Source organism: Anolis carolinensis, chromosome 1, assembly GCF_035594765.1.
Source record: "Anolis carolinensis isolate JA03-04 chromosome 1, rAnoCar3.1.pri, whole genome shotgun sequence".
Classification (NCBI taxonomy): Eukaryota; Metazoa; Chordata; class Lepidosauria; order Squamata; family Dactyloidae; genus Anolis; species Anolis carolinensis.
Window position 1 is genome coordinate 332,810,423 of NC_085841.1, and position 12,945 is coordinate 332,823,367.

At 39.8% G+C, this 12,945-nt stretch overlaps 1 protein-coding gene across 35 annotated transcripts in view; it reads left to right on the plus strand.

Annotated features, from left to right (window-relative positions):
- nrxn3 (neurexin 3) overlaps positions 1 to 12,945 on the plus strand; it is a 1,581,531-nt gene that overhangs the window by 409,735 nt on the left and 1,158,851 nt on the right. For 27 of the 35 annotated variants that reach the window (XR_010002008.1, XR_010002009.1, XM_062967917.1 and 24 more), the window contains 2 exons: positions 2,555 to 2,578; positions 4,441 to 4,602. Coding sequence is in view for 33 of the 35 variants with exons in the window: in XM_062967917.1 (XP_062823987.1) it covers positions 2,555 to 2,578; positions 4,441 to 4,602 (186 nt within the window). In the remaining 2 variants the exon portion in view is untranslated. The remainder of the gene's footprint in view (positions 1 to 2,554; positions 2,579 to 4,440; positions 4,603 to 12,945) is intronic. The other 8 variants (XM_062967952.1, XM_062967956.1, XM_062967935.1 and 5 more) reach the window with 1 other exon arrangement.

The following is a 12,945-nucleotide window of genomic DNA, read 5'->3' on the forward strand; positions in this document are numbered from 1 at the left end:
ACCATACAGCAAGAGTTACGCTGATTTGTAGGCATACCCTTTTACCATATCACAGATCCTCAGACTCTCTCTTGTTCTCATTTGAGTTGCTAAACATTATATATAGGTGGCTGCCATTTTACTACATCATTGTATATAATGGGACTTGGGCATCTACAGATTTTGGTATCTACAGGGGGTGCCAAAACCAAACACAAGCCAATACCAAAGGCTCACTGTACATCCCTAGTAGGCATTCGGGCATCTAATTCTTGCATCTATAACCTGATATGGTACAGCCTGAAATTATAGTCAATAAAAGCCTTATCATTTGATACAGTCATAGGTGTAGTTTAGCTTATACTTAGCTCATTTAGTTGTTTTTTTTTCCTTGATATCTTTCACCAGCACTTTCAGAGAAACATTATTTACAGGATAACTGTGCCCCTGCCCCCACCCTCAGAAATACATGTAAATAAGAATACACAAAAATTAGGTCCTGTTTCAGCTCTGACAATAACTCTTCATAATCTCTAATAACCTTTTCCTCTGCTGTACCTTTCCCCTCATCAAGTGAAGAATAAGAGCACTTCTGACATGCCCTGAAGTATGTGATCTGAGGATTCTCAAAGTATTAATTTCCATCAACAAAAATAATGGAAAGGAAATCAGCACATGGTGACTCCATGTTGCAATACTTACTGGAAATAGGCAATGTTAAATTTGTATTGTGCCTTTCCATCAAATAGTGTTCAAGAATGCTAACAGCCATGGAAAGGATAAGGTATAATAAATAGAAATGAAAAAGGAAAACATGATGAAATACTAAATAGAAGCCCCCAAAACAAATACATCTAATCAAACCTGTATTTAAGAAGTTACACAAAGCAAATAAAACACCAAATAAATAAATAAAATTTGGTCAATGAGACCAGAATAGCTATTAAAATCACCCAACAATAGGAGAATAGGAGAAGATATCCTGGCACATAAAGTATCTGGATCTAGCTCAGCCATAGTCTTGATCAGTGTGGTCCAACCCGTGGTCCACCAATTCATTTTAGTTGGCCCTTGCCCTTCTTACTGGAAAAATATTTTAATTATGTAATTAAATATTAATATTTTAATTATGTAATTAAATATTAATTATGTAATTCATTTTCTTTCTGGAATGTCTCTTGCTATTGCATTCCTATACTAAAGTTTGATTGGCCCTCAGGTAACTAAAGGTCAGACCACACTGGTCTAGATGATGTCACTCCATGGAATCTTTTCCCCATGAAGCTCTTCCCTACAGAGATAACAATATTTCCTCTCTTTGCTCTCATCTTCCAATCAGGAACACTTAAAAGGCATGAGAAAATCTCATTGTTATTTCCCATTTATCAAGGACAACATTGATGTAGAAGACCCCTCAGATTGTGCCTGTCAAATTATTTCAATCTCTAACTGAATTACTGTAAGGAAGAATGAAATGTGAAATATTTGCAGCCTCCATGGCAAAGTTTAATTTAGAGTAGCCCTGTTAAAAAATGCTTTAATAGGTTAGGATTATCTTTTTAAAAGTATTTTAAAAAGATAGACAACCATATTAGTAAACATCTATATTAGAGTCAATCAACCATGGCATTTTTGTTAAGAATCAGAAGTGTACCTGTCTGTTTCTCCACTAAGCAATAGCACCCCCGTAGAGCCTTAGGTGCTGGAAGCCAGTTCTGCAACCTTACCAATGAGGATTAGCGGTATACCTTTCCCATATGTTAAATTTTATCAACCACCCTCCCTTTATTCCAAAATGCCTGATACAAGAAGTCATCATGCCTTCCACGCTTAGGCAACCTTCTCCCCACCTTCCTCAGTATTACAGGTGAGCTACACGTTGTCTCTGTTAGTCCAGCCTTTCATATTCTGTATGTCTTTCCTGAGAGCCAAGAATCAAACTATGTTAGAGAGAAATCTGGAAATTGAGGGACGGGAAGAACATCCCCAGGGAATTGTCAAGCAAGAGCTTGCACCTAGGAGATATACTCGGTTGGTTAGAATAACTCAGGAGCATCTGTAGATAGCAATTATTGGAATAACTAAAGGAGATAGAGATTGGTGGGGTGGTGGGATGGAATATGCTTGGTATTTCTTGTGGTGGTATATATTTGTTATGTGGGATGGAGAGATAGAGATGGGAATTATGCTTTTGGAAAAGTAAGTATTGTTTATATTCTTTAAATTTAATCCAAGGTTTTATTTTGTTTTGGGGAGGGGTAATTAAATGGGAGGGGGCAGGAAATAGTTCCAGGAGAATGGGAATGGTAGGCAGCTCTCTTCTTCCTAACAATCTATATGGCATGGTTTCCCAGACAGTCCTGCTCATATTGTCCTCTTTCTCACTCTGTGTGTGTCGGGTGCCCCACACCTTTTTTTGAAAGACTAACACTAGACCATTCATGCAATGTGTCATTTTTACTAACCAACTAATGTACTAACACCCTAACGACTCATCTTTGCTTTTAGTTATTTTAATTAACAATCGTTCTGTTCACAAGTTTTTAATTTCCTTTCTTCCCCCTTTTCCGCAAAGCACTCAGGCATTGGACACGCTATGGTAAACAAACTACATTGTCTGGTAGATATCATTCTTATTGTCTCTTTTTTTGGGTTTGCCGTGTGTTACCTGCCTTTACCTCTCCATCCCCCGTCCTGTTTTCCCCTCCTTTTTATACTTCCCCTCCCCCTTTCAATTTTTCTTTTGATTTTGCTGTAAACACCTTTTCTTCCTCTTTATTTTCTGTTTTTTTAAAAAACAAATATTTTCTTTAAGAAAAAACCAAGAAGCAAACAAACAAATACAACAGTTCTGGAAATGGGGTTTCATCTTCTTCATTGGCTTCTCCACTTCACATATTGTTTCCCTGAGAAATAATTCCCCCTCAGTACTTTATAAAGTTTTTTCTCTTTCCTTCTGGTTTTCTTTCTTTCATGCTCTTTTTTTGCCTCTCCATTTCTTTGGATTTTCTGAAGGTTTTGTAGCTTAACAATCATGTCAGGGCTTATAGTTTGTTGTGGTGAGACCGGTCTTTTCCCCTCTCATCCTTTTGTTGTGGCAACGGCTGTTGTAGGCAAAACTGGCCAGAGCTTTCCTCTTCTTCCCCATTTCATTCTGACCTCTTCCTCCTGCCAGCTTCCCCATATATTTTCTCTCTTTCTCTGACCTCCACCTACCATGGCCAAAAGAAGCTCAGCCGGTTGTTTGTTTCAGTACCTACACTGCATGGCATGTCCACACCTGGTTAAACCCTATCTTCTCCCCAACCACAGTTTCCACACTAAAAGTCTCACTCTTTTTCCTCCATCACTTCTCCAAGCTACTAATACCAGCTTTAAACCAAATGCACATCATTTTCACTACCTTCTTTCCCCTGCTCCCCTTCCGTCTCCCTTCACCCTCCATGTGTTAATGGGGTTTGGATTTTTTTTTAAACTTTTCTTTTAAGGTTTTGACTTTTTTCCCCTTCTGCCTTGGTTTCCTTTTTGGTTTGGTTTGAATTTTTTTATGACTGCATGCAAGTGTGAAAAATGGGTCACTCTCTCTTTCTTTCTCCCTTCTATTCTCAGTCTTTTTCTCTCTTTCCTTCTTAACACTTTCATTCTGTTCTTCTGGGATTTGAGTATCACTGGCATGAGCGTGTCAAAGTATGGTGTCTGTGCACGCTTGCCATTTTCTCCTCTTTCTGCAAACTCTCATTTTCTGTCCCTCACACTTGCTGGTATGTGGTTTTTCCTTTTTCTTTTTTTTCTATTATTACAATTGAATATATAAACACATACATATATTCAATGTATATAATGTTAATTTCCAATTTCCTTTTTCTTTTCTTTTTTTTTGCTCTTTTGTTTGCGGTGCTGGGTGGTGGGTGTGTGTATCTGTAGGTACATAGCATGCTCATCCATAATGTATTGAAAGTGAGACCCCTCCCCTCCCCCCTTCCCTGAATGCATGACCGTCAGTGTGCCGTGAGCAAAAAAGAAAAAAAAAGAAAAAAGAAGCAAAATCAAATATATCAACTTCGTCTTCATCAGTGTCTTTACTAACTCTTGTAACTAACAATAATCACAACCAATAACAACATATTAATCATAAAATTAGCTTAGCTAAGCAGCTCCATTTTCTGGCCTGAGTACATGGAAAGTATTGTGATGTGTAGAATAGCTCTCCTTGGCTTTAGTGGTATTGAACTAAGAAAGTAGGAGATTTAGGAACTGAACTGAAGGGGCAAAAACAAAAAAGGCAGACCAGAAAATGGATCTGAGCTACACAGAATAAGCAAAGTTTAGCAACACTTGTACTAAAGGTTGCATATAAAGTAGGGGAGATGTTTTACTCTTCTAAGAACTGTAAGGTCATTGCTGGGAATTTTGTTTTTCTTTTCTTTCTTTTTTGTTTTGTTCATTGTGTCCTTCAAACAGGTGACAATCTCTGTGGATGGAATCCTTACCACCACAGGCTACACACAAGAGGACTATACCATGCTTGGTTCAGATGACTTCTTCTATGTGGGTGGCAGCCCCAGCACAGCTGATTTACCTGGTTCTCCAATCAGCAATAACTTCATGGGCTGCCTGAAAGAGGTAAATGTTTTATCTTTTGTTTACTGAACGTTGATCAAAGTAATAGCTGACCCATTGAATGCCTATCCTTATCTAACTAAAATTGAACTAGCACATGAAAGAGCTAACAGCAACACTGACATAATCCCAAGGACTGCAGGAATACAAAAATCACTTTGGAGAGGATGAAAAATGAGGGGACAAGAACTTCTCTTGAAAACTCAGCAAGGATTGGACATACTAATTGAGCATGCAATATTGACTGACTATCTTGTTGGAAATAGGAGGGAGGAGGAATACAATAATGGGAAAGCATACCTAGGAGCACTGCATGATGCAACATTTTGTGGCAAGCAAAGCACAGATACAAAGTGGTGGTAATGAGGAGACAATGGTGCTACTTGGAAAAATAATGTAACTACTAATATTGTAAATGTGTGTGTGTGATGAATAATATTTATTCATTAATCAATTTAAAATGAGTTTGAAGTTGTTATTTTGTCATGTTTAATTGCAATTAGCATTCATCCAAAATTGTGCCATTCAGTGCAGCAAGGTGAAGGTGCAACGGTGTACTCCATATTTGGAAGGAAGCAATGCTGTACTCAACAGGATTAATTTGCAAGTAAAGATGCTTAGGACCATTATCCACAACCCCCAGTCCTACAAAGAAAGAAAGAAGCACTCAGCATTTATAAAATGCCAAAAATGGCAACAGCCATTACATAAACAGGACATGAACAGGACTTGGAGGCAGGATACAATCCTAGGACCTTTTTTAAAGTGGTGGTCCGAAGTCCAGGGCCATCAGGGAAAAAAAACAATGAAATATAGAGTGCATTTAAGCACATGCTGAAATGAATTTCCCTTCGAAAGGTTACCTTACACATATTACCAGAAGGAAGGCAACTTTGTGCATTGCAATTTAATTCTAGGTAATATGGCAGCCTTGCCATTGCCTCGCCACCGCCTTCAGCCTCACTTGTGAATTGCGGCTCAGATTGCTTTTCTACCATCAGCGGATGGCTGCTTTTGGACCTTACTATTACCCTTTTCACTAGCTCCAGCGGCGGCTTTTGTGTTTGGGCCGGTTAGGCCTTTTTCAGGGGGCATACTCCGCCACTTCTTTACCACCAGCAGGGAGGAGATGCTGAGCCTCTGAGGCTGCTTGGTGGCCCATCTGACCACAACACCTGGTTTGTGGCCTCCCTCACTTTCATTGCCAGCCCGCTGCACCCCCCGGAGGAGACACAGCACCTGAGGGACCATTTGGTCACCACCTTCCTCACCTCCATCTCCAGATTCCTCACCTCCATCACCAGCTCGCTCCTCCACTAGAAGAGGTGCCATGCTTCCTGGGGGACCCCTCTGGCCACCACCACCAGGTCCTAGCCAACTTGTTTCTATTGCTGGCACACCATGCCCTGGGTGGGGACGCCACGCTGCAGCTTGGAATGGCTGTGTTGTGTTCTTGGCACCACCTTGCTGTGGCCCAGGGAATGTGAGAAAATTCTCATAGCCCCTGGTCCATCTCCCCCCAATAAATAATCTGGGTAACCAAGATGGCAGGCCCCCCAGATTGAAAGTCCTGCTGCTTAATGCCAGGTCAGTGGATGAGAAAACAACAGACATCTAAGATTTAATCTTGGATGAACATGCCGACCTGGCCTGCATTACTGAGACCTGGCTTGATAAAGTAGGGGGGATAAATCTCTTCCAATTTATCCTCCATGCTTCAGTGTGCAGCAGCATGCAAGACCTGGGGGATGGGGAGGAGGAGTCACAGTGATCTATCGGGATTCCATTCACCTGACCCAGGTGTCCTGTCCCATAGTCAACCATGTAAGGGTGAGTGGCCAAGAGAGAACAGGGATTCTGTTGGTGTACCATACACCAACAGTCCCCGGGGTGGTCTCAGGCCTGATGTTGGAGTCCCAATGGGTAGTTGTCCTGGGGGACTTCAACATTCATGCCGAGACCATCTTTTCAGAAGCATCTCAGGACTTCATGGCTGCCATGACAACTTTGGTTCTGTCTCAAATGGTTTTTGGCCCCACCCATAGCACTGGACACATCTTAGAGCTGGTCTTCTGTTTGAGACAGGATGACAGTGATGATATTGTGGAGGGACTGTCCACAGTTCCTTTGTCATGGACTAATCACTACTTGGTCAGGTTTAGACTCACTGGGGCTCTAAACCTCTGCAGTGGTGGAGGACCGATTAGAAGCCTTATGGATTTTGATGGATTCCTGACAGCTCTTGGAGATTTTCCTGTCTCTTCGGTAGGTGATTTTCATGACTTTGGAAGAGGTTAAAATCTACCCCTTGCTACCAAAATTATCATCCATCTTGAATCTTCCTATATGCTGTGGTTATTTATTTATAAATATTGCATGCTATGGCTAAAGTTGTGAATAGTCTCATATATAATTAATTCCCAGGAATGTGAACCAAATCTCACTAACTGAATACTGTTTTAATCCTGAATTCATTATAGTAGGAGTTGGTAACCACAATTCCTAGAATTCAGAATTAGTAATCAGATTGTTTCAGTTATTTTTTGATACAAACTTTCCAAAGCAGGAAATCATGTGCAGAAGAAAGTGAAAATAATGTCCAAACCAGATGTTACATTTAAATCACTTTTTTGCAGAGGTGCTTTCTTAAGTAGGAAAAAATGTTTGAAGTTTTTGTATATGTATGTGTAGATATATGTGTATGGTAAGTAAGTCTCGAAAGGAAAATGTTTTTATGGAAGTTGACCATTTTCTAAAAAGTATATCCTGATTTGTCAAGACACACTTTCTGTGAAAAGAACCCATTTAGATATTCTTTGCCTCTCAATACAGTTGTACTTGACAAGTGGAAATGGAAGATAATTCTATTTCAATTTTATAAAAAGAATTTTCCAAAATCCACAAATTGACTTAGCTTTGGTATGGAAATAAGTAGAAGTTTAAATAAAACAATGCAGAAGGAATCAAGATTGACAAATCTTCATGCTTCTTCTTCGAATCCTAGTAATCATGGGAATTGGAAACTAAAAAGTCAAGAGAGCACCAAGAAGCCTATTCTTGCACTGAACAGTGTAAAGGAAGCCACTGCTCCCTCAGTCCCAGCCTCTGGCCTTTACTGGGCAACAGTTCACATATTATAATATTACTGGCCTACTTTTATAGAGCTGAAGTAAGGATTACTTACATAATACATCTGAAAAGCTGAACACTTGGAAAGCATTATGTAGCTGTTAAGTATTATTCTTAGTAATGCTTCAAGCACAATTAGATATTCAGAGAAATCTGGAATCTGACAAATATCTGCTTGTTGCTTACGCAAATTGAACGGGGGAAAACCAATACCAACAAACAACAGTAATATCAGTAACTATTACTGCTACTGCTCGTGTTCATTCTGATAAACAGAACCTTATGAATATTTTTCATCCATGAAATAGCACAAGGGAGGCTGACTTCAGTCTATGTTGTGTTAATTTATACCTGATTTTTATAGTTAATTTTGTCAAATTATATGGTGTTTCATTTGCAATACTGTGCTAGGGTTGGTACAGGTCACCACATGGGCAACACCACATGAGCAACGCCTGTCGGGCTTTTACCTGAGGCATCCAAACAACTCCTCAGGTAAAAGCAAATTAATTTGGGACAAAGAAGGTAAACCGTGTCTTGTCCTGAATTAATTTGATACCCCATTAGATCCGGGCCTTTCTGAAAGGGCAGGGTCCAATGGTGTATTGGGCCTGTGGGGACTCACCCCCAGGGATTCCTGGGACTATCTGGGGTGAGTCCCCATTTGCCACCAAACTTCTTTGGGTGTCCAAAAGCTCCGAGTGAGATGGGATTTTGGCCTGCATCAGTAGGAGTATAGCATCTAGATCCAGGGAAGTCATGCTACCCCTCTATTCTGCCTTGGTCAGACCACACCTGGAATACTGCGTCTAATTCTGGGCACCGTAGTTGAAGGAAGATGTTGACAAGCTGGAATGTGTCCACTGTCCAGAGGAGGGCAACTAAAATGATCAAGGGTATGGAGAACAAGCCCTATGTGGAGCGGCTTAAAGAGCTGGGCATGTTTAGCCTGCAGAAGAGAAGACTGAGAGGAGATATGATAGCCATATATAAATATGTGAGGGGAAGTCATAGGGAGGAGGGAGCAAGCTTGTTTTCTGCTGCCCTGCAGACTAGGATGCGGAACAATGGCTTCAAACTACAGGAAAGGAGATTCCACCTGAACATCAGGAAGAACTTCCTAACTGTGAGAGCTGTTCGGAAGTGGAACTCTCTGCCCTGGAGTGTGGTGGAGGCTCCTTCTTTGGAGGCTTTTAAGCAGAGTCTGGATGGCCATCTGTCGGGGGTGCTTGGAATGCGATTTCCTGCTTCTTTGCAGGGGGTTGCGCTGGATGGCCCATGAGGTCTCTTCCAACTCTATTATTCCATGGTTCTATGATTCTATGAATTGAAGCCAGAGTTTTCCAAGATGGGCACTCAGGCATACATGCACCTCAAGTGTAACCGCATAAACCAGGGTTGCAATAGCTGCATGTTTCAAGTATATATTCTGGCCACAACCCTTTCCTTCTTTGTAACTCTAACTGGAGTTAAGTGAACAAGGAGCAGGATTATTGAGATAGGAGCTGTAGAACACTGTACAGAAAAAATGGTATGGTTTAATTGCACCCATTAAATCCCTGCTTCCTTCTCTGATTATTAGCCATTTCAGATGGAATGGTTTTTGCATCCAGTCTCTGAACAGATGATTAATGGTTTAATCTCTAATAACTTTACATTTTATGGAACCCTACTAGGACTCTGCATCTGGTGAGCCAAGCTATTTAAAGCTGTGTTAATTCTGTTAATTGCTCTGTGTTTATTTGGATTGCTGGCACCTGCGGGCTTTGGGATAATGTGTAGGGTTTATAGTCTCTCTGAACTTTGCTGAGGAAAATGGACATAGCCATTTTCCTCAGTTAGAACTGATAACCTTGGCAGAAGGTCCCAACTAAAATATTTGTCCTCAAGATTTCCTCTTCCCTCACAGCTGAAAGCAATGATTTGCCACTTGAAGCAAGGAACCTTGGCATGGCTTGGATAGTAACCATCCTATTTTGAACCCATTTGCTATTATAAGAAGATGATGGCCACAGTCTCAAATTATAGAGCCAGGATATTTGGAAAATTGATCAGTTTTCTCTCTGTATATTTTGTTTCATAGCCAACTGCCTTTATGCCACTTTTACTATGCCAAAGGTCCGGGCACTTTAATGAAACAGATGTTAGGGGGTAAGGAAAAACATTCTGGTAATTTTTGAAACCAAACCTTGAAAGTCATTAAATATAAACCAAATACATTCAATTTATTATGAGTTCTAGTAGCCTGAAATTGAAAATCAGCCAAGTAGGGAAACTATTAAATTGATTGTTGAACAGAATATATTGCCATGGCCCAAGTGGAAATACTAGTTTCATTTTCTGGTTGTCTGTGGGGAGCTCTCTGTAGCACCTCAGACAAATGTTAGCAAATATATTTTAGAATCTCTAGGGCTCCTGACTAGTAATGGACACCCCCCTTCCTACTGGATCGATTTTTTTTAACTATCAGTTGTTACAATAACCACATTCTCCAACATAAATCAAGATCTGGCATTCTGTATATGCATGTATGTGCCAGGAAATTGCCTGTCAAGTTATGGTGACCGTCAGAATTTCATAGAGTTTCCCAGGCATGGAATGATCAGAGGTGATTTTGTTAGGTTTTATTGTCCAAATAATAACATTATAGATTCACATCTCCCATCCAAATCCTGACGTGGGCTGATGTTGTATAACTCCAAGATCAGGCTGGATTTGCTTTTTAAAAAAATATTTAGGCAAAAATGTCTAATCCTTCCAAAATATAACCCCCTTGTTTTTGCCCCAGCTCATTGTTTCCATGAATATCCATACTGAATGGATTTTAACATATGTTCCCATATATATGATGACAACGATCATATGGAAAGTTAATGTGTTTTGGCACAAAACGTACAACAGATGGGGGCAGGGTTCTAGGTACAGTAACATAAGGGAGGAAGATGCTGTTGGAGAGTGCAGTCTTGGATTTTCCGTTTATCCAACCATAAGAGCCTATGAAACTGCTTTATATGGAGTTAGATCATTGTCCCATCTAGCCTAATATTACAAAACCTGACTGGAAATGGTTCTCTGAGTTTTGGAACAATTATTTCCTGGTTGCTCCTGAAGATTACCTGGGGTTTTCTGCCTACAAATCAGGCTCTCTGAACTACAGCTCCTTCCCTAAGCTGTAGTATCTTGATTTTCAAAATTAAAGCTGTCATCTCTTTTCACTAAAGGTGTTCTCATCTAGAATGGTTACTAGACATATGAAAAGTTTCTAAAGTTTCTAAAGTCGTATTAAAATTTGTAAGATCTATATTTCTGAATTGATTTCCAACATGTGGGTGTGTCCCGCACCAAAAACTTTAGAATCAAATCTTATTCAATACATTTTTCTTTGAGTTTTGTAAATCTCAGAGACTCCTAAAGTCAGTTTCATATTCTGTATAATGAAGCAAAGCCAAACCAGAAAGGCTGCCTTTCCTCTATAAATTAAAGGCCTCTCGCCATTAGAAGAGGGAAAGGAGAGAGAAAGCAGAGCTCCCTGGGAAGAAGCACAGAACTCTGGAAAATGTAGTTTGGAAAGGAGCCCTATCCCAGATAGTTCAAAAGGACCTGCCCTAAACTAGATTTCCCATAATGCAATGCTCAGCATCAGAAAGCCCCAATAAGGATAGGGGGGAGAGAGATTTGCCCCTCCATAGCCAGCCAGAGTTCCAATAAAGTTCCCTAAAATCAGTAGATGTATGAATATTTTTGAAACTTGGGGGGAATGATCCCTTGTTATCTTGTGTCATTGTATAGAAAATTCAAGGAAATAGCTCTTGTCCCTTTGGGGAGATAGGGCGGAATACAAATAAAGTTTTATTATTATTATCTTGTAGGTTTTTTTTAGTGTTGTTTATACATTTTTTTGGAATTTCCCCAAAATTCTGTGGATAAGTGAAACATTATGAAAATTGGTAGGCTAACAGTGGTACATGTGTTCTACCATTGTAGCAAGTTTCACCCCAATAGCTATAAAAATGAGGGAGAAAGGGGCCCCTGAAGTTTCCCCCACTTGCTCAATTACTTAACAAATAAAGTAACAAAACTTTATTACTTTCATTATAGTAATGAAATTTTCACTAATAATACTTTAGAAACAATTTAGAAATGAAATGCCAGCCCCCCAAAATTCTGTAAAGACTTTAAAAGCTTTTTTTATTGGATTGCACATGCTTAAAGTTACATGTCAAGACAACATGGTCTTATCTACACTGGGAATTCATATATTTATTGATATGATTATTGCATATGATTTGAGAATTTTATTATGCTCTATTTTGATAAGACATAAGAGCATTTCTTCAGCTGAAAAGAACCCGAGACTTTAAAAGTGGAGGAAAGTATAATATTTATTTATTTATTTATTTACAGTATTTATATTCCGCCCTTCTCACCCCGAAGGGGACTCAGGGCGGATCACATTATATACATATAGGGCAAACATGCAATGCCCATATACACATAGAACCGAGACAGACAGACACAGAGGCAATTTAACCTTCTCCTGAGGGGATGATTTATTCTGGCCACAGGGGGAGCAGCTGCTTCATCGTCCACTCTGACCGCACTTCCTCATTCCAACGTTGTAAATTAGTTAAATTTGCCTCCCCACTTTTTTATAAGTGGTACCTTATCTCCTACTTGATAGATGCAACTATCTTTCTGGTTGCTAGGTCAGCAACGGGCAGGGGCTATTTTTTTATTTTTAATTGACGGGTGCTCACCCCTCCACGGGCTGGCCTCGAACTCATGACCTCTTGGTCAGAGTGATTTATTGCAGCAGGCTGCTCACCAGCCTGCGCCACAGCCCGGTCCCAATAGGTTTGTCTTTCTATGGAATCAATACATTTCTTCTGAATTATGCTAAAAGTAAATATCCTCCGGTTGTATCACTATGGTTGATGTCACAAATGCAGTTAATGCATGGTATCACCCCTATGAACCTGCCCCAAGCCACAATATTGTAGCTGAAATAACAGAAAATTTGATAAAATCAGCAACTATTAAAAAACCCAGCAGCAGTTAACACAAAAGTAAATGCTTGAAGCACATGCAGATAAAACTATGGTATGTGATTTGAAGCATCATTGTAATTAGGTAATAATGACAGCTCAGACCAAAGTGCATGCACATTAGAAAGTTCAAAGAGTAAATCAGCATAGTGTCTTAATTTTGTAGGTACTA